This window comes from Trichinella spiralis (genome assembly GCF_000181795.1).
Source record: "Trichinella spiralis strain ISS 195 chromosome Unknown Scfld4, whole genome shotgun sequence".
NCBI lineage: Eukaryota > Metazoa > Nematoda > Enoplea > Trichinellida > Trichinellidae > Trichinella > Trichinella spiralis.
This window is the reverse complement of record NW_003526943.1, coordinates 3763891-3790341: the sequence shown is the minus strand read 5'-3', so window position 1 is coordinate 3790341 and position 26451 is coordinate 3763891. Positions and strand designations below refer to the sequence as shown.

General features: G+C 32.3%; 5 protein-coding genes across 5 annotated transcripts; 2 read left to right on the top strand and 3 right to left on the bottom strand.

Moving 5' to 3' along the window:
• Positions 1–5: 5 nt before the first annotated feature.
• Tsp_00986 (DNA topoisomerase 2-alpha) lies at positions 6–1291 on the bottom strand. Its single transcript, XM_003376697.1, has 2 exons — positions 1054–1291; positions 6–922 (listed from the first exon to the last, which is right to left on the bottom strand). The coding sequence occupies exons 1-2, from the start codon at positions 1289–1291 to the stop codon at positions 6–8; spliced, it is 1155 nt and encodes a 384-aa protein (XP_003376745.1).
• A 1042-nt stretch (positions 1292–2333) lies between these two features.
• On the bottom strand, positions 2334–4441 carry Tsp_00987 (conserved hypothetical protein). Its single transcript, XM_003376696.1, has 3 exons — positions 4177–4441; positions 3203–4119; positions 2334–2471 (listed from the first exon to the last, which is right to left on the bottom strand). The coding sequence occupies exons 1-3, from the start codon at positions 4439–4441 to the stop codon at positions 2334–2336; spliced, it is 1320 nt and encodes a 439-aa protein (XP_003376744.1).
• An 8417-nt stretch (positions 4442–12858) lies between these two features.
• Tsp_00988 (solute carrier family 12 member 3) lies at positions 12859–15944 on the top strand. Its single transcript, XM_003376695.1, has 12 exons — positions 12859–13019; positions 13078–13219; positions 13270–13368; positions 13501–13576; positions 13633–13718; positions 14010–14123; positions 14415–14526; positions 14584–14708; positions 14786–14983; positions 15205–15328; positions 15416–15517; positions 15859–15944. The coding sequence occupies exons 1-12, from the start codon at positions 12859–12861 to the stop codon at positions 15942–15944; spliced, it is 1425 nt and encodes a 474-aa protein (XP_003376743.1).
• Positions 15945–16476: 532 nt separating this feature from the next.
• Tsp_00989 (solute carrier family 12 member 1) lies at positions 16477–19195 on the top strand. Its single transcript, XM_003376694.1, has 12 exons — positions 16477–16732; positions 17155–17254; positions 17315–17570; positions 17635–17741; positions 17803–17963; positions 18152–18269; positions 18303–18355; positions 18433–18547; positions 18605–18691; positions 18762–18846; positions 18921–18988; positions 19060–19195. The coding sequence occupies exons 1-12, from the start codon at positions 16477–16479 to the stop codon at positions 19193–19195; spliced, it is 1542 nt and encodes a 513-aa protein (XP_003376742.1).
• A 1164-nt stretch (positions 19196–20359) lies between these two features.
• On the bottom strand, positions 20360–26431 carry Tsp_00990 (DNA topoisomerase 2-alpha). Its single transcript, XM_003376693.1, has 19 exons — positions 26198–26431; positions 25796–25953; positions 25597–25742; positions 25330–25427; positions 25062–25274; positions 24823–24996; positions 24651–24755; positions 24391–24585; positions 24076–24315; positions 23665–24007; positions 23410–23612; positions 22954–23339; positions 22622–22853; positions 22368–22567; positions 22175–22310; positions 21823–22116; positions 21275–21754; positions 21090–21201; positions 20360–20484 (listed from the first exon to the last, which is right to left on the bottom strand). Exons 1-19 carry the CDS (start codon positions 26429–26431, stop codon positions 20360–20362), a joined length of 4074 nt encoding a protein of 1357 aa, XP_003376741.1.
• Positions 26432–26451: the final 20 nt, after the last annotated feature.

The window sequence follows — 26451 nt, the reverse complement described above, 5'->3', positions numbered from 1 at the left end:
AGTAATCAAACACTAGTAGAAAGTTCATGTTGCTTTTGCAAATTGTAGGGACAAAGCAAAATTTGTTCATTTCCATTGTCTGCTTGAAAATTGCTCACCAAAGGACCCAGAACATGATTTCCAGCGGAGTTGCTAGTAGAGTTAGCATTATCAATCCGACTAAATTGCCATCCTGATATGTTCACATAACCACTTGCAGGAATATTCACGTAATAAGGAAGTTGTGGAAGATTCACATAAGTAGGCAACAGTGGAATAAAAGCTCTTTTTAAGCAGCTCGACGGCTTTGCAGCCATACTCAAATCTGCAACTTGAATTGATGTCGATTGCGAAGCAGCAACATCCCCATCACCATTTTGATTTTCATCTAAAGTTTTCGGTTGTCGCTTAAAGCTAACTGCATTTCTCTTGTTCAGTGACATCAATCGAGTATAAATCACCTGCAGTCGTAAAATCAGCACTGCACCAACAATAATTACCACTATTGAAGCAAATATGGCACCACCTAAATATAAGTAAAATTCAGACTGTGCTTCATTATTAGGATAATCGCCCTCTTCTACAACAGGCAATTTGTTTTCTACAGCAAGCACGAATTTTTCTAAATTGTCATTGCTAAACTCGATCACAGCAGCTCGTCCTTCTTTCGTATAAGCAAGTAACAAAAAGCCAACCCCAAAATTAACAATATCTGGATTATTCGTAATAAACGAATTCCCAATTGTATGATTTAAAGGGAACCATATGTTTGCACGACGATCTGTTTTCCAAAAGAGTGCATAAACCATACTTGGAAGAAGTGTGGAAATGGGAAAAAGAGGAACTGGTTCATCCCAGCAAAGTTCCAGTTTGCCCATTTCTGGAGAACGGATGATTTTCAACGGCTCAAGAAAGCTCCATCCCATTTGATCAACTTTATGTACTGGAAAATCATAGCGATATATGGAGCAAGCCATCTGGCATCCTAATAAAATATAGTGTTATAATAATTTTTTAAAAAAGAGTATAAATTATTAAGTTATTTACCTGAAAAACAAATTCTTAAATCTTTACATATCGAATTCAAAATTTCAGATTTCTGATAAAACATTCCACAGTTCTCCCAGCACATCTTGCAGTCGACTTTGCTCTGACAGGAAATATCAGAATGAGGATTCATTTTAACAGCAAAAGCATCGACGCAATGTGCACGACATGTTAATACATGATCGACCATAATTAACTGCTTTTTGCTTAGTCGTTGAAATGCTTCTATCGATAAGAAATTGGATAAAAGAATCCAAACCAACATCGCCAGAAAACCAACAAGAAACCAACAGAATAAGTTGAATGAAAAAGAGACGAAAGAAAAGTCCCCGTTTTAGAGGAACAAATAAATACTAAATGAATTATCGACCCTTTTGAAATGACACGAAAAAAATACAGTAGACAAAAGAACCTGAATTTATGTTTTTTATTTGCATCCTACAATATGAATTCAAAATAAACATTTTGGAAATTATTTTTTTAATATTGTTATTAACATTTTTTTGCTAGTGTGATTAATATATACTTGTAATATAATTTTTAACATAAAATGATAAGCTTTCGGAAAAAGCATTATTTTTGCTGTTAACATGCTATTTAAGTTTTTTTTATTTCAAGATTGTATGTAGTTTTCAAAATTTTATAATCACTTATTTGTTTTATAAATGTTATTTACAAAAGTACATATCAAAATATAGTCAAAATGAATACAGTCCCGAACTGGATTATTTGTGAATTTCGAAACCACCAAAAAGATTAATCCTGTTTTCAGACCTTAGTGTGTATGCATGCTGTGGATCTGCAGCTTCAGTGCAAGGTTGTTTCCGCTTATGAGGTTCCACACCATAAAAGTAGTGATAACGACTTAATCAAATTGGGAAGCTGAATAACCGCTACTAACGCTAATATGAAAAAGATAAAAACGTTAGGGTGAGCGGAATAGAGACGCTGCAAACGGAAGGTTAGCTCACGGCTGCACCGGTTCAGTGATTCCAGACGCTTGCTCCAGACTGATCAACCGGTCCGGGCATGTTTGGAAGTTCAGAATTTCCGCTTTATGCTAGCATGGTCCAATACAGCGCAAGAATAACGCAAAATTTGAGTAAACACGTAATGCATGAAGTAAATACTATAGTCACAATTTTTTTAAAAAGATGCACGAAATAGTTCATTCATTTCTGGCAATGATTTTCATTGTTATACATTTAATTAAACAAATAAAATAATGCGGGATAAATATTTAACATGCAAATCAGTATGCGGCCCGTAAATCGATCAATAGCTCGGGCTTTTGCATGTTCGTGATATTATTCCTTGCAGCTTTCAGACAATTGCGTAGGATTATAAGGCATCGGCGGATGTATGAACAGAAACGGCAAGTATAGGCGGAAATTTGGCATTTGCTGTTCCGCTGAAACGCACATACCGCAGATGTTGACGGCAGACTGTATTTACTGTAGAAACAAGTATGAAAACTTTTAATAATCAAAACAACGGTACTTTATTGTAAATTTATCATCTGAGTCAGTTCAAATTTAGTAATTTACTTAAAAGTATTGCATTAATTTATTATAAATTCACTGCATTTTATGTTTTAAAATGAAATTATACCCATCTTATCTGTTTATTGCTAGTTTTTTTTCCGGCTTAATAATTTTTCTAATTTATTAGATTACTTTGCAAGTAACCTTTTTAGTTGAGTTTAATATTTATAAATAGCTGCTTGTTGTCAGATAAACTCGTTTTTAATCATTTCATTTTAATAGTTTTTATTCAATATTCGATTAAAGTTTTTCAGCAAGAAGTATTCCAGCTTTGCTAATACATGTCATAAAGTTGCATTGCTTAATCTTTTTGAAATAGAAAATTTAGTGCGATACAAACGATCTGTTTAAAACTGAATTATTATAAATCTTCAAACTTTAACAAAAAGACTGCTAAATTTTCAACAGTTTGCATAACTTTTATATTTATCATATCTGATAAATAATTTTAGAATACTATAATTTATTATCTGTAAAATCTATTCAAAAAATTACTTACGAGAATTATAGACATCATTTTTTATAGTTGTAATATTTAATCAACAAAATGTCATTATAAAAAGAGAACGTACGGGAGATCATAAAATATCTGCTGACAGTACACCATATAAAGTAAACGTTTAAACAATAACAGATAATTGTTCTTCAAGACGCTTTTTTAGCTCATAAGGATTTAGCAAAATTTGGTCTTTGCCATCAGGGCGTTCCAAAATTTTCAAAACGCAATCTGACAGTGAATAGCGATTCCCGTTTACAACCAAATCATCCTTTTTAAAACGATGTGGGCTAGGCACGCGAACGTTTACATAAGTATGGGGTGTTGGTATGGCTACTTTACGAAAACGACGATTTGACTTGCTTACCCGGATCAAATTTTTATTTGAAGCCAAAGTTGTGGTCGATTGTCTTGTTGAATCACCTTTTTTCTTCAATGAAAACGGCTCATTTTGACTTTGAATAGTTGGACGTCTTTTAAATTGAATTGCATTTGATCGGTTGAGAGATTTCCATCGAATACAGAAGGTATATAATCGAAACATCAGGATTACAACAACGCAGCATATAACAGCTGCTGCGAATATAGCAGCAGATAGATATAAATAAAATTCCGTGTCTTTTGAACCACCGGGAGATTCGATATTATTAACTGCAGTTGAATTTTTGATCAGTGGAAGAATTGCTTTTGGAGGGCTGTACTCTTGAAACTGGCTAACGGCAATACGGCCTTGTCTTGTGTAAGCAAGCAATAAGAAATCTATTCCTGAATGAACAATGTCAACATTGCCGGTGACATAGGAATTTCCAACTGTGTGATTCAGAGGAAACCATATATTAGGACGTCGATCCATCTTCCAAAACAATGCGTAGACCATATTCGGAAAAGGTGGTGAAAGCGGTAGGAGAGGGATTGGAGCATTCCATTGCACTTCCAATTTACTTATTGCTGGTGAACGGATAACTTTCATTGGTTCTGCAAAAGCCCAAGCCACTGATCGATCTGAACGATTCGTTAAATTTTGACGATATATAGAACAAGCCAATTGACAACCTAAAACATTTATGACTTTAATATTGCATAAAAAACATTTATAATATTACAACATACCAGAAAAACAAACGACAGGGTCTTTGCAAATCGAACCCCAAATGCCAAATTGGTGATAGAACATGCCGCAGTTTTCCCAACACATATGGCAGTCCGCATGCATTTTGCAAGTAAAATCTGATGAAAGATGCAATCCAACAGAAAATGCATCTATACAATGTGCACGACACGAAACTACCCGATCAGTCATTGATAACTGATCAGTGGTCAGCCTGTGCGAAGCATTTGTAACGGAGATGAAGAGCAAGAAAATAGCTGCAAGCATTTCAAAACCGAATAATTGTTGAACAACTGGCAATAAGCCGTCACATTATGCTTTTTTGATTTATATTAATAATTATAGGTCAAAACATTCTATTGGTCAGTTTAACAGGGCAAAACAGGAAGTGAAAGAAGAAAACGGTCAAACAGAGGATATAATATCACTAAATCATACAGGATGTTTGCACAATTATTGCTAATATTATCTACTTTGGTAAATAATAATAACCAGAACGCGTTTTAAGTAAAAGGCGCTACTGTAAAGTTTGTTTGACCGATCTTTTGATCTTTACTTACTAATCCTATAACAATTTTGTTGACTGTACTTCCTGTCGCTTTTTTGTCTTTGAGCATGATGTTTGAACCGGACATCCGGTTAGCTAGATATGACCGATTAATCAATGCCGTTGATTTATTATAGAAGAAATGTCCATTGGATGAAGTTGCTTTCAGTAATTTTGTTGTAACAAGCTAATCTTTGCATCCAGTTTAGAAAGTTTCAAAAAGTAAGTAATTATTTTAAACATTGATTTAAAATAAAAAGTTACAATATCTTCTTTCTGAAATTATTTTCTAAACAAATTAAAACTATTTGAAGTTCTCATTTTGTAATAGTGAATGTTAAAAATAAATTTTTTTGTGAAAAAGGTTTTGATTTAATCAGTTTGTAGCAGAGTTTTGTATACTTTTCATTCATGAGTGAGAAAATTTCACTTTTAAAAATAGTGCTTGAAATTCAGTTTATAATGTTTGCAACATATAAATCAAACTGGAAGAAATTCATTTAAGTGAAATTAAAACTTCATGCTTAACTTGTGCAAATTTTCTGGGAAAAATGTTAAAATACATGAGCGCATCAAGTTTTGCTTCAAATATTTTAATTTGAAAAAGGATGCAATTGCTTTCTCATTATTAACAATTAAATTGCATAAAATAGTTCTTATTTATTTCAAGATTAAATACTAATAACATTTAGATAAACCTAAAGTATATTAAATGTACCTAAAGTGTAAGTAAAGATGAACAGTATATTTTCTTTCTAAGTAGAAAGTAAAATAAATTAATTGCTATATAAATGTGAGCTGCCTACTTGAAGGCCACTTAAAAAAATGCTTAAATTATATTTATATATTTAAAACAGATTTTTCTACAATAGAAATAAAATTATATTTCTGAAATTTACTTATTCATGCATTAGCTCAAGTTATTAATATGCTACTTAAGTTTTATTGAAGTTTGTAGAACCAGGTTTGCGATCATGTTAACTGGTTTAAAAAATTATAAATTAATGCAAATTTGAAACATTGGCAAATCGAACTTTAAAAGTAGCAGTAATTACAAGTCATTGCAAGCCGTAATTTACAAAAAATTTCATTTGAATCCTTACCTGTCAGTAATTTGCTATTCATTGACAAGTGCAATCACCTTGCAATTTCTGTGTAAGATTTCGTTTTAACATGCTGATGAATGCATGCTTGAAGTAGCACGTATTGTACATTTTAAAATGCTATATATATATATATATATATATATATATATATATATATATATGTGACATTGAAGTTCTTCAAAAAAATACTAATATGTAAGTCTTGTAGTTTAATTATTGTTGCTACGCTTTTCCGTTATAAGTTAAAAATGTTATTATTAATTCTAGTAAATTCGTTTTACAGTGATTATATCTCCAGTTGATGCAAATGTATTTGTGTTTTAGTATTACTTTTTATTGAAAAGGCAACGTTGAAGAAAAAATCTAAAAAATAAAAATATGATTAAAAGATTTAAGCTTAAAACATTTTACCAAAAAAGCTCATATTGTTTTACTTAGTAAAGAAGCAAACAATTCTCCAAATTATGTAGCAATGTTAGCAAAATTAAAAGTCTTCACAAATACACAGAATAAATAATTAATCTAGCGATTGTAGTTAAGCCGCTCATAAATAGTTTAAATGAAGCAGAATAAGAACATTACGCAAAAGTTGTCATATAATGATATATTTAGTGAGAAAAAGCTGTTTAAAGCGCCATATTGGCGTAGACTATTTTAAATCTTAGAGACGTATTTCAGTAAAAAAAATAATGCTTTAAGTTTCTTTTTTTATAATTATTGAGTTCTTCCACAAAGTAATTCTTTGATTAAGCAGCAAAATAATGACAACAGATGCATAAATATATTGCAAAAGCAGATGTAAGCATAAAAAACAATCATGCCTTCATGGCATTTTTAAAATAAATTGTATGAAACTAATTTATGATCAGTTTCATGCTTCTTTAAGTAACAATTAGATTCATGTTTTTAGCATAAAGCTGAATGAAAAGTTAGAATGTTTGTATAATTTTTGAGAAGTGAAGCGTATGGATGATTTGAAAATTTGCACACTAAAAATTAATAATTTTTTTTAATTCGAGAAATTCAAACTAAATGCATTCTTAAAGATTTGCTTTCTAAATTTGAATAGTTTGTTGGAATTTACAAATAAAAGTCCAATGAATTACGTTTATTTTATAATTTTTTACTTTAATTAAGGTAAATTATAAATATTAAAATGCATAATTATTGTTTATTCTAAACTTTACTTTATTTTCTGAAGTCGTAAAGCAAAGCATGATTCATTAAAAAGTTTTCTCAACTGCTTGAAAAACCAAAGTAAATAGGAAGAATTTTAGTACTTTCTTCAGTGATTACAAGGAGTTTTTTAGAAAAAAAGTTGAACAAGATAATTTCTCCTTAAAACGAAATTTTATAAATTTAATTAAAGCATAGAAAATTTAAAATTTACACTTTTAAAACATTCGATAATTAAAAGAATAAATTGTTTAGCAATAATAAGTGAAATAGATTTCTCCTTTTGAAGCCACTTTTAAGGCACTAAAATATCAGAGTAATTTAATAATGTACCACATTCATTTAAAGTGAAAATTTTCAATCATATTTTGAATGTGGAGCAATATTACGCTAAAAAACTTCAGTGTAAAGTGCCTTACTGGTTATTTAATCCACTAGAATTACAGTTTAAATTACATACGTCGAAATCATTCAGTAGTGAAGCTTCTGTGAAGAGGATTCCCGTTTTTTACGTGAAAGTTAAGGTTATACTGCAGCACATTATTATGATCATTAAAAGAATATTGAAGAATAAAAAATTGCTTAAATTATGGTTTCTTCAAGCGATAGGAAGTGATCAAATCCGTTTGGATCAATAGTGCAAAAAATTTTTGAATATTGAAATCTGAAAGTAAGATTCGTCAGGGCGTCTTTCCTACCTGAACGAAGCGGTCATAAAAGTTAAAGTAGCCACGTTGCCGAAATCAATTTTTTCTATTGATGGAATGATAACAGAAGAACATTAGCGAACAACGTCGACCACTTTTTCCTTTCACACACGTATCGTCTCAGTGATTTATTCATGACGCAGATGGGTGCCATTCATCGGAAGTGGTCACTGTGACCAGTTAAATTAGTGGCATCAATTTTCCTTAAACATCCTCTATTTATGGATGCCTCTAAGTTAAATAAAATCGGTCGATTTTTTCTTATGAAGTGTTAAATAATGTTGTATAGCTTCTTTTAATGTTACTTTACGCCTGTCTACAACCTACTCCTTCTACTTGTGATATTGTGGCTCAGTAGCATCAATGAGTATCGATTTCGCTTTTGAAGTTTTTTCAACATGTATTTCATATTCTTTTTCTCCATTTCAATTCTTTTACGCTCTTATTCATATTGAGTATTTTGAAAACACCGTGATATAAAATTACCATTTATTATTTATTCACTTATTAAACGCCATTTAAGTGTTTTACCAGTGCGTTTAGTAGAGCCCTATGTGATCATATTTTGATTAATCTTACATGGCATGTCTGCATTTTGTAATAATGTATACTAATTTTCTATTTATTATTTTACATATTTAGTTAATTTACTTATTAAATTCAATGTTAATTTTGTTTTTTTCATTAAAAAACAGGATATATATATATGTTGTTATAATTTATGCAAATTAAACTATTAAGTACATAAATATTTTTTAAAAATATACTTTAGATCATTTGTATATGTTTCTTTATATGATCTTCTTATTACTTTTAAAATGTAGCCTTATAACGCGTAAAAAACACGATGCCTGCACTTATAATTACACTGGAGCTCAATTTACTTCATTTCTTGATGTTCATATTTTTATTGCATTAATTGACTGACTAAAAATAATCTTTTAAGATCAATTGAAATAACAGTTATACAAGATCAAAGTTAACGGAAGAATATTGAAAACATGCATAAAGAGCCAATTGGTAAAACTCGGTTCTCTGTGTCCAGAAGAAGAACTTTGGATCTTTTCAATAACATCACCCTGACTTCATTAAAAGAAGATTGCAGCTTACAGGAGGTATGCACTGTCATGAGATAACTACACTCATAAATGATAGTATTCATAAATTATAAACAAACTGGCATCATTCAATAATATATAAATGTGTGTAATAACAATTTAATCATAAAAATGCGGTAAAATTTTATATTCTTTCAATTGGTCATGAACGTCATCTTCTAAATTTTGTATTTGCTCATTTGCAACAGTTTTTGCATTATCACACTAAATGAAATTATTAGAATAAACTCTCCTTCTATAAAGATAACAAACAATTGTTAGTAGATGGTTGAAAATTGCATATTTTGCAAGAAAATCAGTTAACAATCTTGAAATTTTAATGTTGGAGCAATTTCAATATTACGTTATGATTGATGCTTTTAACATATCAAAACAACGGACAATTTTAACTACAATTATCTATAAAAATGCCTAATTTAAGGCCATCTGATTTTTAAAAAACTAATTAGCTACTTAACATTGCAAAGTATTTTTTCGCAATTTTCTTTAATACGATCAGTATCTTATTTCAATTAAAATTTCAATTTTAGCAGTACAAAGATTATTGCAATATTCAAATGTTTATTGCTTAAGATTTTTCCTTTTAATTTTAATCCAGTATATTATTCACCTTAAATGTAACGCATTTTATTGGTTACTTTATATTCTCAATAAATGATCTTATTCTTAGCTTCAGTACCAAAAATATATGTTCCATAATAATGTAACTTCTTTTATTGTTAGCGTAATTTTATTTAAAAAGATTTTTTTTAATTCCCTGCTCAGATATTTTCTTTTCTCATTTTAGAAAACAATTACAGCCATTTATATAATTAAAAAATAGCTTTTTAAGCATAAATTACTTTTGGATTACTTTGATAAATTTTAAATTCAGCTGTTTTTAAAACAGTAGAAAGAAATTCTAATAAAAAGGTTATTTATACGCTAAACGGTGTTGTATGTTTAAAATTGATTAAACTTGTTCATAACGATATATAACATTGCTAAATTTTTTTACAGATGTTAGATTCATTGCTGATTTATGATCACAATTCTTCAAAATAGTAGGTATTTTGACAACTGTTCATTAGATAATTCAATAAAATATAATAACCTATCGCAAACAAGTAACAGAGAGAAAAAGCTAAAGTTGATGACTTTAATGTTAACCAAACTTTAGCTGTTGCAATACTCAAGATAAATTTGTGCATGTGTGTTTCATAGTGTTATTTCATTTTTTACCTTTTTATTAATCTTTTGGATAATCATAATCAGGAAGCGTATATCTTAAAAGCGTTGCAAAATTATCTGTAAGGGGGATTCAGTTGAATAGAATCGTGTTAGAGGTAAAGTGAACAGTTGTTGCGAGTGCATGAGCATTTCAGCTCGCAACAGAACGACGCTAACAGCAATAATGAATAATCATTTGCTGTGCCTCTGGCGTTTTTCATGCCTCCACTAATTTCAGTTTAGCATCACTTGCGCATGAACAGTGGGTATGGAATAATTTTGAATTTTGTGTTAAATTTAAAATTTTATTTTCTGTTGGTATTAATTTTATTAAAATTAAAAAATATCTTCAACTCTGAGCTTTATTTGAGTAAACTTTGCTGAAACAGCTGGATAAATGGGTCTAACGTAAACAACTACAGGTGGCAACGAAACATATGTGTACATCCGTGTATAATTGCCAGTAGAGGTGTTTTGAATTTTTTGCTTTTGATCAAATTTTACAAACATCTACTAATTTCAGCTTGTATAATATACTGCAAGAACTTTGTCACATTGTCAAAAGGGTCCTTCAATTGACGAACTTTTGCTCTCAAATCGAACGTTTGCATCACTTCAATGAACGCTGATCAAATATTTGCTTTAGCAGTCATCCAAGCGCAGGTTAAGCATACAGTTCGGTTCGGCGCGGCTATTTCGTTCAAAACTTCCATCAAATTTTCATTTGTTTAATTTTTCTTTTTTGGCTTAAAAAAATTTTTCTTTATCTCACGCTATTGTTGTAAAGTAAGTAATTTTGACAGTTTTTTTTTAATTTATGTTTTTGGTTTTTGTGATTACGCAAATTGACGGAGAGCATTGTAATTGGCAAAAGTCGACCAGAGATGCTGGTCTCGATCGATTTCAATTTAATAATTCCGCACTGTCACTGACCAATCGTTGAATTGTACTGTGCTGATTGATCAGTTTCGGTTATTTCCTGACCAACGATCACATTGATTTAAATGATATGTGTCTGACTTTAAAAAAAATGCTAACTCCTCTTCTTTTTTTTCTTCTTCGCCTGATGGCAGTTGGTTGTTTAAGTCATCGTTTAAACTTTTACTCAAGGCGATAAAAGTTTGCCAAAATTTCACTTGCAAATGCAAAACTTGACAAATCACATTATCACGGTATGATATGAATTAGTCGGAATTTGAATTTGCTGTTTTGATGATAAAAATGATCCCAGTTTTGATTGTTGATCTAAATCTTTTGCCACTGCGAATGATTTAATCTATTATTATTGAGAAAATTGCCACAAGTTTAAGCAAGCACAGCGGACAAGTTGAATTCATTGTATTTGAAGCAGTTTTTATAGACAATTAGCAAATAATGGATTAATTTTATTTTACAACAGAATCAATTTTCAAATATTTACCTGCATTTTTATCTCATCAAAGTTTTCATGCAATCGTTGGCAATGGAAAATGCTAAACAATTTTTGGCTTGTTCAATTTCAACAAAATCATTATAACACTGAATGGCGAATGCTCTTTTTCTTATTTTTGAATTGTATATTATATATCGTGCATTACATTTTGTTAATAACATGCTAATTGAAATACAGACGTTTAAACGCGAATTCCTTTAAGCTTTAATTTCAAATTAGCAAGCAGACAGTATGCTTGTATTGCTTGATTTGGTGACGTCAGTTTATTTGAAAAAATGTTCACTCATAAATTGTAAATGTTTATATATTTGCAATTTTTAGCAAATCAAGGAAGTTGTACATTTTTCCATTGTTTCATCCTACAGTTAAAAAGTGAACGCCACAATGTTGCCTTTACTACTATCAATTAAAATGATTAAGAATTATTCTAATTTCACTCCATCCAATTCTTCCTGTTAGCCGAACTAATATTAAATTTATCTTATAATTTTGCGCACTATCATCGTCACTGTTCACTGATGCGTCATTTTTCAAATATGCAGTTAGTAAATTTTTCATGTTGAAGAATTTGAAAAACAATTGTTTTTTTTATTATAAACAGACTTTTATTAAATGAAAATTTTAATTAATTAGTAGCACGCATTGGTTTAATGATCATTTTGCCCATTGATCAAATTACACTTATTTTAATATTTTTCTTGAAGTATGGAATTTTTATTACTTACTAAAGACAGCCTATTAGTTGAGTGAAGAGACAGTTTTCAGCGATGATACGTCTAGAATCAATTTTACACTATTCAACAGTGAATCAGCTTCAACAGTTTTTTCTGCGCTGTCAAAACAGAAAAAAATCTGTATAGCATATTTTAAAATTTTCCCAGCTGCTGAGATTTTTTTCGCATGTCATCAAATTTCTGTTGACTCATGTTGCGTGTGTTAGCATTGCATTTCCTTGTTGGCAGCCTATCATGCAGTGTATAGTTTTATCGAATTTTTGTTAAATTCTGTCCTGGTTTACCTGATAATTCAACTGGTGATGAAGGAAATTAATTGAAATTTCTTTTTCATCATCACAATACCAACGTAATGCCAACAGTTTTCAAAATCAGTAGTTCACAAAATCAGAAATCAAGCTTGCTAAAGTATTTTTTTGAAATATGATAAAATTGTGGTGTCTTTTAAAAACATAAACAATATAAAAAACATGCATTTATTGTTGGATTATACATAGTGATAATGTTGAGTCATACAAAAACAATGTGTGCATTATCAATGATGGCGATGATATAAATTGAAAATGTTCGACGGCAGTTTTCACTGCAATTTGTTTAAAGCATTTTTAAGCTGCGTGTAAAGTTATCCGCAAGTTTTTAGATCAGTCAAAATAAAATGGAAAACCAATGCTCTGATGATAATGAACACGTTGACTCGTCCATTTCTGACCATATAACGAAACAAGTCCACTTTGAAATTGTCAACGAAAATGAAGAAGCTTTAAATGAAACCGACGATCGTCAAAGTGCACCAAACGATTTAACCTGCACCACTGCGTAAGTATTTACTTCATGCGAATCACAGTGCATCAGTTATAAATATTGGAATATACAGAAATATGAAAACAATGGAAAAAGTGCCTCACATCGATCATTATCGCAATATGATGTCAGTAGTAAAAGCCGTATCCTCTAGGCCAACTTTGCAGCAACTACGAGATGGTAGAAATGTTTCTGCAGAATCTCCCCATGATGAAGTACGGAAACGGATGTTGCGCTATAAATTTCATTGAAACACTAATTTTAGGATCAGAAAAGCTTGAGAAAATGTTCCGGCTTAGAAGCATTCATTTCTACAAAAAGATTTAAACCTCAACAAAAGTTGGGATGGATCAAAGGAGTTCTGGTAAAAAATGTTACTTTATTATTAAAAGTTATTAAAAATAATTTCATAAATGCATGAACATATTTTTTAAATTAGAACACAAGCGACTTATTATATTACATTATGATGATATTGGAAAACTTTCATATTTAGATTCGATGCATCTTGTGCATATTTGGAGTAATTTTGTATCTTCGTCTTAGCTGGATTACTGGTCAAGCCGGTGTCCGTAAGTGCTGAATAAATAACGTTAATTGAAAAATATGCTAATCAATTGTGTTTCAGTTTTGACGTTGGCTATTGTTCTTCTTGCTTCATCTGTCACCATTTTGACCTCGTTATCACTATGTGCCATTGCTACAAACGGGGAAGTTCGAGGAGGCAATTAAAACTGTTTTCTGAATAAGCTCAGCTTAACAGAAGAAACAAAAATGCAATTGATGGTAAATTTTAATTTAGGAGGAGCCTATTTTTTACTGTCTCGATCGTTGGGGCCAGAATTCGGCGGTAGCATTGGGTTGCTGTTTTCATTTGCCAATGCTGTTGCGGTTGCCATGTATGTAGTCGGCTTTGCTGAAAGTGTAGTTGATGTTATGAAGGTTCATTTTTTTTCTTCTTAAATAAATGAAGAATATATTATAATTGCAATTATTTATTTTTAGAAACATGACACTTATATCGTTGATGGATCATTAAATGACATAAGAATAATCTCTCTTGCTACGGCTGTCGTCATCCTTGCTATCGTAATTGTTGGCGTGCTTTTCGAGACAAAAGTAATTGAAAAAATATTTTTCAGAAGAATTTGCTTATTTAAGTTTGTTTCTTTTGTGAAGCTTATTTAAATATTTTGAAAAAATTCAATTATGCACAAACAGCTCAATGAAAATACGATCTTTCATCAAATTTACAAAATTAATTTTACAACATCACTTAGTTTATGTAATATCAAAAAATAAAAATGCGTTAAAATGTATAGCTATAATTTTTTTGTAAAAAATTAAGAGTCAAAATTAATTTATTTGTTCACATTAACGAAAGTTTACTTAATTGTTGTTTAATTTTAGGCACAAATGATACTGCTAGCCATACTTAGCATATCCGTGCTAAATTATCTCATTGGAACCACGCTACCGAAGAGCGAAGATATGCAAGCAAAAGGATTTACGGGATATTCATGTAAAAGATGATTTAAAATTCAAAACTTTGATTTAAACAATATTTTACATTTAATAGGGGAAACATTTATGAAAAATCTGCTGCCAGAATTTCGTGGGGAAACATTTTTCAGCCTTTTTTCCATTTACTTCCCTGCCGCCACGGGTGTAATGGCCGGAGCAAATATATCCGGTGATTTGAAAGTAACAACAGTGACAATCTATATAATTTTTTAAAATATGCACACAATTTATGATGCAATTTTTACAATAATTTCCAGAATGCCCACAATGCAATTCCAAAAGGCACTCTCCTAGCCATTTTAATTACGTCCAGTGTTTACTGCGTGTGCGTTTTGGCAACGGGTTTTACGTGCCTGAAAGATGCATCTGGAGTGTTGGATGATCTCAAGCTGGGAACACTGAGCAATTGCGCTGCAAGTGAAAACTGTACATACGGATTGTTAAATTATTTTCAAGTAATAACTAATAATTATAAATTGAAAATATTCTTGGAAAGATATGCATTTTTTTCATTTATAAGGTCATGGAAATGCAAAGTGCATTTAGCCCACTTATCACTGCAGGTGTTTTTGCTGCTAGTCTCAGTTCTGCTTTGTCTTCAATGGTATCTGCTCCGAAAATTTTTCAAGCAAGTTCAATATCTTTTCATTATAATATTTATAAACTAGCTATACAGGCTTTGTCCAATGACAATCTTTTTCCATACATTCGTTATTTTGGTCGTGGCTATGGTCGAAACAACGAACCCCGACCAGCTTACATATTGACATTTCTCATCGCTTGTTGCGTTATCGCTATTGGTAAGCAGTGATCAACAGATTTTTTTCCTTATTCATTACATATTATTGAAATTATACAACAATATTAATTTTTTTTCGAAACTATAGGAGATTTGAATATTATTGCCCCAATAATTTCAAACTTCTTCCTTGCTTCATATGCACTGATCAACTATGCCTGCTTTGATGCGTCGTATTCTCAGTCATTAGGTAAGAAGATTAAAACATTTGAAAGCTTATTATCATTCAAGCTTCGCTTTTCAAACTTTTCACATTCGAACTCTGACAATAGAAAGCTGCCGCAAATATGAAGAGTAGAATTTCAAATATTCATAATTAATAAATAAATAATTTTCATTCTTTTCAACAATAAAAGTATAATTATGCTGACAGTTCAGTTTCTACGTTTACTTTATTATAGCCATATTGAATAATTCGTAACAATACCTAGAGTAAAATTGATCATCATATTTATTAATTTAAATAATCGTTAAGTTACTATTGGATTTATTTATTTATATAATTCACAGTAGCAAATTATAACTTTTTAGAAACGTGCTTTAAGTGCAATCAAGCAGTTAAAATTCACATAAATAATTTAACAAGATTACTTCCCTGCACTAGAACTGATTTCTAAAAATAGCGCATCATTTGCTTGGAATAAAAATTGAATTCATTAATGAAAAGTCCCACTGAATGGCTATTTTCTATTAAACTTTTGAACTGCTTTCAAAGGATTTCGACCAGCGTTCAAATACTACAACATGTGGCTTTCACTGTGCGGAGCGCTCCTATGCTTGGGCGTGATGATCGTCATCAACTGGTGGGCAACTTTGGTTACAGTAGCTGTGATTTTGATTCTCTACATCTACCTTTTAAGAAGAAAACCTAGTAAGTGTTTTTTCTCATAAAAATAATTTGCCACTAAAAGCATATTTTTAAAATACCAATACAAATATTTGAATTCAAAAGCCAGTTTACTTTAATTTATTACTAATTACTATGATTATTTAAAACTGGATCACTAAAACATCAAAAACATTTCACTTCAGCTTAAATTTTACGTTCAACAAAATTCCAATAGATACCCTTTTATTACTCATTTCTGTGATAAAAATAAATAGTTAAGACTGCATTTTCATACAGTTTTCATAAACTTCGTATTTGTAATGGATACCTTTTTCGACTTGTATATCACTTGGAATACGATCATCTTCGACAAGCTTGATTGTATTTTTGTCTGGAAACGAAAAAAATGCATCACAGTCAAATTCCTTCATTATCCAAGTGACGTACAAGCGATTCCAAAGACCAGATTCTATCACATCGTTGTACAGTTTTGCGCCACCGCAAATCCAAAATGTTTCAATGGCTTTTTTAGAAATTGGATGCTCAACTATTTCGATAGCTTCACGCCAATGCCAAGTAACAATCACATCTTCGTCGCTTAGTTGAGGCATAGTGCCGCTGATGATGATGTTAAACCTACCACTAAGTGGTCTATACTTCTCCGGTATGGAGTACCACGTATTGCGTCCCATGATTACCGCATTTATTTTATTCGGATCACTGACTGATGTTGTCATTTTCTTGAAATGCTGCATTTCTTTTGAAAGGTGCCATGGCAGCGAATTTTTTTTTCCAATTCCATATTTTTCACAAATAGCAACAATTATATTTACTTGCGCCATCGAAAATGAGAACTGTAAAATGATACAGTATTATGAAATGAAGGTTCTATTTTCATGAGTACAGAATGGTAGCAAATAATTTATACAATTTAAATTTAAATTTATTTTAAGAAATAGAAATTTTTATAATTTTAAATAAAATTTGAATTAATTTAGACGTAAATTGGGGATCAAGTGGACAAGCGCATGCTTTGAGAAACGCTTTGAACGCGATGCACCGTCTTGATAATACAGAAGAGCATGTGAAAAATTACAGGTTTCTGTTTTATCAATAAACTGCTCATATATATATATATATAATCTTTTATATTTTTAGGCCACAAATTTTAGTATTAACAGGGAATTTGTCTGAATGTAATCATCTTTTGAATTTTGCCACGAGCATCACCAAAGATAGTTGTCTTCTGATTAGTGCCGAAGTAATTGTCTCTGATAATCCGGACAGTTTAATTTCAACAGTCAGTGCTGAAGAGGCAAAGTGTACAGCCTGGTTAGCTAAAAACAAATATCGCGCCTTTTTCCACGCCGTTAGCAGTGCAAGCCTGAGCGATGGTGTTCGACAGCTTTTACAAGTAAAGTTTTTCCGTTTATTTTTGGTAATTTTGTTTCGATTTAAATTTATGAGTTGCTTTAAAGATTTCTGGTCTTGGAAAATTGAAACCAAACATTCTTCTTTTGGGCTTCAAAAATAACTGGAAAACCAGCAAACTTGATGACATAGTCGAATACGTTACCACTATAGGGTTATTTTGTTCTGCCTTTTACACAGAAGAATGTCAGTTTACACAATTTGCGTTGTTTCAGATTGGCATTTGATGCTGATTTTGGTGTTTGCGTTTTTCGTTGCAATTCTGAAAATGTGACTGCTTCAGAAAATGTGGACGAATGTAAACCATTAATGGATCAAGAGGAACAACAGCAGACCAATAATCCCGAATTGAAAGCAAGTATCAATGATTGCCAAAGTAGGTTTTCATGAATAATTGTTCATAAATGTTGATTAACAATAACTGGATGATCGATTCGATTAAGCTGATTGAAAATTGTTTTCAATTGAAACCCCTCATACACTCGATATTTTTCACAAATAGCAACAATTTCTAATTTATTATAATTAATTTTACAATAATAATAATAATAATAATAATTTTAGCGTTCACTATTGAAATGGACGAAGACGAGCTTAAATCAGAAATCGAGACATCTAATAATGCGAAGCCAAAGAAAACAATTTACCAAAATTTTTCAAAAAAGAACAAAACGCTTAAAAAGTACAATTTTTATTTGAAAAAAGATCTTTTCAGACAAAAAGTGAAACATGCTACAATCGACGTTTATTGGCTATTTGATGATGGAGGTGAGTGAATCAACGTGGAAAATTTTTAAGGAAATTTTGAAATTAAAAAAGAAAAACCAGATACATTATTTTTGTAGGTTTGACTCTTCTGCTTCCTTACTTGCTTCAACTTCCCAAATCTTATTTGGAAGGTGCCAAACTGCGAGTATTCACAATTGCGAACAATAAAGAGTTGGAACATCAGGAGACCAGGTGAACATTTTTATGAACAAAATTTGAATTGTAATTGATTTTAATTTGTTCAATTAGCATGGCTACGTTGCTCAGTAAATTCAGGGTTGGATGTACAGAAGTGACTGCCATTCCGAATATTACAAAAAAACCTGATCAGAAGAGGTATGATTATTTTGTAAAAAGGTCGAAAATTTTAAATCATATCTTTGCAATTATTATTTGTTTGTTTCAGTTTGGATGATTTTCAAGAGTCAATTTTGCCATTTCTTGGAACAGGAGCTTTGAGTGAATCTGAATTATTAGCTGAGCATAGTAGGGTAAATCAGAAATGAAGTTTTTTTTTCGAAACGAAATGACGAAATTAATTTCAACGTTTAATTTTTTTATACAGACTTGGCGACATCTTCGAACGAGGGAGTTCATGCTTTCCAATTCCAGTGACGCTTCATTGATTGTGATGTATGCTTGCTTTTTACTGTTGTAAATTTAGCTTTCAGTATGACAATAATATTTTTAATTTCCATTTCCAGAACAATGCCAATACCACGACGTCGCGTATGCTCTGATTTGCTTTACATGATTTGGTTGGATGTGCTGACAAGAGGAATGCCACCAGTGTTGCTTGTACGAGGCAATCAACGATCAGTTCTCACATTTTACACATGAACATCCGAATAGCAGTATTTGAAAATTTGATTATGAATTATAAATTGCAGCAAATTTATAATTTTGGTTAGTATTCTTTTTTGCATTTGAAGCTCATCTTTGTTTATGCATTGTTGAATGGAAACACTAGATTGAATAAATTGTACTCTTCTACTGATGTCGATATGATTGTACATAAGAATTATGAATTATTTCATTTAATGTTGGGATGTTTTTTCTTTAATGAGTGAATTTATTCATTCATTAGTGATTATAAGTGAAATTTTGTCATCTGATTTATTTTATTCTCATTCTTTGGACACAGTAACTTTAAACTCTGCCTTGCAAATGCCTGCTGCCTCTGTAACAAATTATCATTCTGCATTATTCACATTTGAACGAGTCACATAATGTAATCACTACTCTAAAATTATTAAAAATGAACTCCAACTGTTTCTTACTATATTTATTAATGATAAGGTTTGAGAAACGCTGCTTTAGATATTAAAAATTGCTCGCAATTTCAAATCAATTAAAGAAAAAATTTGTCCACTTTCTATTTGAACTTGTTACACGTAAGCTAGCAAAAATGCATCGATAACGCCAAAAAGAGAAGCATAATTAAAAAACTGTATTAGTAAATTAATTGTGAATAATAAAAAACAAAACAGACAATTTATTTTTTAATTTTTCAAACTTTGCAATACAATTTGCACATTCAATGTAATGTAGTGCAAATATCTATTTTGTTGAATTTGTTAAACTGTAAATTTTAAATAATTACAAAATAAAAATTGAATGCAATATAAATCGACTGATTAAGTTCAAGACTGCATTTATTTGTGAATTGTTAAAATCCAAACTAACAATGCGCTGAGAACACAAGTCAATTATTAACTGTTTATTTTTAATAAGCAAAAAAAACTAAATAAAAACATAAAAATAGGAATAAATGGAAAAATGATATTCTGCAGATACTATTAAAATTGTAACTTTGCAAAATTATCAATACGGGCAGTTGTTCGTGGAATAATTTCTCCAGTAAAATATAAACATTACCACAATTTAAAAAATTGATTTAAATTTAATTAAAAAAGTCATTATGAGAAAGATGCTAAGACTGAAGTAGTTGAAGAACAATATGCACAATCATTCAGTGTTAAATGCCCTTTTTTTGACATTTTTTTAATCAGATGAATAATCGTCAGTGTCGTCGCTGTCATCGATTACAACTCGCCTCTTTTTCCTTTTCAAACCAGGAGAAGCTTTTTCTTTCACCGCTTTCTTTTTCAATTTCTTCGATGTTTCACCTACAAAAAAACCAATACACTACCAGAGTGAAAAAAAAGTTTCACTGCAATTCGTAAAATAAAAATAATCATCACCTTTCTGAACAGCTTTATTTTTTGGTGAAGCACTTTTTTTCCGCGGTTTGCTCGGGCCAGCTTTGGTTTCTTGATCTTTCTTAGCTTTCTTTTTCCCAGTCAGCTGAAGCTTTCAAAATAAAAAAAAATTAATAACTGCAATAATTTCAGCCAAGCATCTGTATATCTATCGATCTACCTACCTTTCGTTCATTCACAACAGAGTCACCACTGTCATCGCTGACTTTGTAGTCATCGTCGAAATCATCGCCGTCGTCGTCATCATCAGCACTCGCGTCTGAATCAAAAGGTTGAAAATTGTAAAACTGCAGTTTCTTCTGAATTTTCCTTGTCGGTCTCGATGCATCCTATCAATGCAAATTTTCAAGAAAATGGATAAAATAGAAAAAAAAACACAAAAAAACCTCCGCCGGTTCTTGATCTTCGTTTTGACCATTTTCGAGCTCTTTTTCTTCTAAAACAACATTCCATACTTCAGAAGTGAAAAAAAAAATAATACAATCACAATCACCACCACCAACAACACATACTTGTCTTTTTGGCGACGACTTTGGCACCGGCAACAGTGCGTGGACCAGTGATCCGCTTGCGCTTGGCCAACTTCTTGATCGCTTCCTCATCGCCCGCTTTTGCCGCCTCTCTCTGATAAAATAACCAATCCGCCAATTATAATAATCGAATGTAATTAAAAGAGCAAAAGTGAATGAGCATTTACAAGATTGATCATGCGCTGTTTCACTTGATCAGCCTTTTCAGCTTTTTCACGCAAATCACTGGTAATCTGTGGCGGAATTCGAATTCCCTCGCTTTCTGGCATCGCAGTAATCGTGCTGACTTTCTTCCTCGCATTTCTAGAAGAAGCTTTGTTCCCTTTGCCGCTGGTAACTATTCCCTTCACGGCAGAAGCTGCTTCTTCTTTTTCCGACAGTTCATGCTTGTCTAGAACATCCAAAAACTTGTCCAAATCTTCTATCCAAAGCATTTTCGGCGTTTTCGCCTTTAAACTGTTCAATTCGTCAATTTTCACGTCACGATCTTTCAACAGTTTGTCCTTCTCCTCTTCGGACAGACGAATCAAAGCCATCGACAACAAATAATCATAATCAGACAAACAAACATCTTCTTCATTTGCTCCTGTTTCTTCTACTTCGTTAGCTTCGTCCGTTTCATCGACAAATTCTTCCATTGCTTTCAACTGAAAAACCAATTCACCTTAGAGAAGACGAAAGAAAAATAAATCAAGCATCAAAATTTTCATTTTACCTTTCTCATATTTTCAGCCTCTTTCCATTTTTTCACTGGATCAGCCGGATAACCCCGTTCGACTAGCTGCTCTACGATGTGTTTCTTTTTCATGTTTTCGATCTTGATCACGCCTTCAATTTTTTCCATGATAAAGCGCGCCTGAGCTTTGAGTCGATTTGCTTGCGCTTCCAAATGACCTTCCAAATAAGCTTTTCGCTTGACGTACATGTCCAAACGAACCTTGTAAAATGATATCAAAATGTCTTTAGCGGTTTCAAATTTTTTCAAGCAGCCGTGTTCATCAAACAGCACCTTCAAAAATTACTTTCAAAAAATCAAACATGAAAAATCATTAAGAAAAAAAAATAACCATTGATGAAGAATTTATGATAGTTTGCAGCTTGAAATATTTGTGAATTCCATGAGCGTTCGCTTCAGCCATTTTCTCTTTGCTCATGCGAATGATGAAACGCACAGTGGTGTCCGTATGGTACTCTTTGAAATCTCTGCGATGATTATACAAACGTTATAATAAAGTGAAACACTACTGATCATCCGCTTACTGAATAACCGGCTGCTTCCCATCAGCTCCGTAAAGCATTGGTTCCAGTACTGATTCCTTGTAATTTTGCGTCCACGTTCCAATTGGCAGTTCAGTAATTTCCAATGTCGTGTCGTCGACAGAAGCAATTTCACCAAAGCATACAAAACGACTGGCATTCAAAGTAGAAATTTCACCTTGGAAATTTTTGTACCACGGATACTGAACACCAAATACATTTAAGAAAAGATGAAATATAAATCTCAACAAACATACCATTGGAAGCAACTCTTCGTCGTTCATCAAACGCTTCAAGTTTTTCACTACAATTCTCGGATCGTGATTAGGAACTTTAGTTGACCAGCCAGTGCCGATTCCTTCACAGCCGTTGACCAATACGAGGGGCAAAATTGGACAATACCAAAAAGGCTCGATTTTTTGGTTATCTTCAAATAGGAAATTTAAATTCGGTTCGTCATCCGTGCAAAACATCGCTCTTGTGACGGGACTGAAGAATAGAAAAAAATCATTAAATGAATGAAACACGTTTTGCTGAGAAGCAACAATACAGGAAAGAAAAAAGAAGGGAGGAGGGGGGAAATATTCACCTAAGCATGGTAAAAATGTATCTTGCACTGGCCGCATCTCTGCCGCCGAGAAGTCGAGTGCCGAATTGACCAATCGGTAGCAATATGTTGATGTTATTGCTGCCCACGAAATTATGAGCCAAATTTATAATGGTGCTCATCAGACTGACTTCGCCGTGGTGATAAGCTGAATGTTCAGCAACGGAACCAGCTAGCTGAGCGACTTTCACTTCTCGTTTATCGTTGCGCTTGAAACAAGTGAACAAAACTTTTCGTTGTCCAGGCTTCAAGCCATCAACCATCGAAGGAATGCTACGCTCGTTATCCATGTTGCTGAACAAAATCAACTCTTTGTCGATGAACGATTTATAAGAAATTTCTTTCGTATCCTCTTGGTACAAATATTCCTAAAGGAAACCAACAATTCATGAACAAAATACGAACAAAAAAATCTAAATGCAAGCCCAATTGTCTAACTTCTGGTAAATTAGCCTCTTGAATTTGTTTCTTATGCAACATCCAATCGCCCAACCAATTTTTACGATCTTCCACTCTTTTCTTGCTAAACGCCAACTCAATCGCATCATCATCCGTCGGACCCTCGTATTTGAAAACTATACGATGGCGATCCATATTGGTGAAATACTCCTTCGCTTCTTTCGCCGTCGAAGTACCCAAACCTGAATAAATACTTAATTTCCTAGAGACAATGGAAAAAAAATTTTCCATTACCTTTGTAGTATTTTACTTTCCAAGCTTTCCAATTGGCCGTTTCTGCCCTCCATTGAAAATATTGAGGAATGCTAAAAAACTGCAACTCCTCTCTGCCTTTGGTCGCTTTGACAATTGGCGTGATGAATTCTTCGATAAAATTGCGACGAAGCAAGTTTGGCCAATTGTGGTGAAAAAAATTGATCACCAATCCTTTTATATGAGATCCATCCTGATCTTGATCAGCCATGATCATCACCCTGCCGTAACGAAGACTATTCATCTGCTCTGACGTGTCATATTTGCACTTATATTGCAGACCGATGATTTTGATCAAATTATTAATTTCGGCGTTTTCCATAATCTATTCGCACAGGGTTGATTTCAATTTCTGTTCTTTTAATTTTATTTTTAAAGTTTTAATCAATTTACCTGCTTGTAATTCGCTTCTCGCACATTCAACACTTTGCCTTTCAACGGAAATACACCGTAGAAATCCCGTCCTACGACGCTAAAGCCGGCCACGGCCAACGATTTGGCCGAATCTCCTTCGGTAAGTATCAGCGTGCATCGGTGAGAATTCTTTGTACCTGCCTCGTTGGCGTCCTCAAGCTTCGGCACACCCTTCAACTTCGAATGCTTAGTAGAATGGCATTTCTTGTCCAACTGCGCCTGCAAAATAAATTTGTCACCCTTGTTGGCGAGCTGCTCAACGCAACGCGCAGGCTAATGGCGAATATCTCAAACCTGAGCCTTGTACTGCAACCAAGACAGCACACTTTCCAAAACTCCACATTTCAGCACTTGGGAAAAGAATTTATCGCTCAATGTGCACTTGGAACCGAAGCTTTTTGGCTGAAGTGTCATGTTCTCTTTTGTCTGAGAATCAAAAGTCGGATTTTCGATCAAACAATTTATAAACAGCCACAAGTGGTTCTTCACCTGCAATGCAACGCACAAACAGTGAACATTATTCAATCAATTCACGAGAAAAACAAAGAATTCACTTGAAATGGTCTGACGTTCATTCCAGTCTTTTTTGTCTGTTTTTTCACATTTTCAATCACTTTCTCCACAATACCGTCACAAACATAATCAACATGACGACCTCCCTGCAAAAAGATAGACAAACAAAACTGCAAGCATATTTTGACATAAGATTTTTCGAAACAATCAAACCTTTGTTGTAGCTATGCTGTTGGTAAAGCTGACCTGCTGAAACCCACGGTCAGAAACAGCCACCGCTACTTCCCAACGGGGATGTGGTTGTTCGTAAACAACTTTCAATGGTTCTCCAGTATCAGTAGTACGATCTTTCAAGTACAAATCGACGTATTCTTTAAATCCAAGGACCTGGCCAAGCAAAACAAAAAAATAACATATCAAAAAAATTTATAAACGTATATACATAAACACACCGGAATACGTTTGCCATTTAAAAACACTTTCACTCCTTTAGTAGATCCAGCGATGTCATACGCTCGGCGACACATCAACGCAACAATATCATCATCTAACTTTTCCATGCCAAATTTATCTAAATCTGGGATAAAACGGACGCACGTAAAATCTTGATCTACGCAATCAGAAATGACAGGCTTCTCTGTTGCTGTCATATTTTTTGTCCACACCTTAATCAATCACAATAATATTCAACTTTACGAGTAGATTAAAAAGTCAACATACCTGCTTAAAATGTTTCTTGTACTCTCGACAACTTGTCTCAACTACAAATCGTTTGCTAAATATGTTGCACAATTTAGCACCATAACCATTGCGACCACCTGAACAATTACATAAACAATCAATCATAATAAATAAGAAGAAAACAAATATGTACAAAAAAATTCTTTCAGATCGCAATATCATTTCATATTTATCAAATTAGCATGATGATCATCATACAAAACAAATTTAAATGCTTGAAATGAACGTTAATAAAAAGCAAATCACCAGTGACTTTTCTTTCCGTGTCATCATAATTAGAAGATGTCAACAGTGTGCCAAAAATCATTTCTGGGACATACATCTTTTCCTCCTTGTGCTCTACCACTGGTATTCCTTTGCCGTTGTTCCATACCATGATTTCATTTTTAGTTCTAAAGCATCACACAATGTTTATTTATTTCAAAAATTGCATAAACAGAATTACGCATTTATCGATATTTTAATGCAGTTCATGCTCGGGTCCCGCTGTTTGTTGTCAGCTGCATTGACAACAATTTCATCATAAATTTTGTACAATCCCGGAACGTATGTTAGTTCACGTATAACCATCTTTTGCTGTTCTTCATCAAAAACCCACATGTTCTATAAAACAAAGAAATATTCAGTTTCTGAAGAGGCATCCTCAATAAACTCATAACGTAAATAAATGAAAATAATGAAGTGAAAATGTGAAATTACAAAACGTTTAAAGTAAGGTTTATCAATATTTTAAATAAAAGAAATTCATTGAATCCAGCCTGTTATATAAAGCAAGCATACAGATTGCATATTGTATACAGATTATATGTGTAGCAACTTCACCTTAAATAAAAATGAAAAAACATACTTCAGTGTGAGGTTCAATAGAACCTATGTAAGTATCTGGACGAATAAGAATATGTTCTAACTGAGACTTTTTTTGATAAATCGATTCAATAGTAGGACGTTTCTTTCCACTTGCTTTAATTTCATCAAGAGATTCAAAAACTCCAAGTGGATCAGAATGTGGCACATCCACATTTTTCTTTTTTGAGGTTCCTTTCGAATTACTTGTATTTGGTGACTCTTCAGAATTTTTCATGCTTGCCTATAAAAATCAAT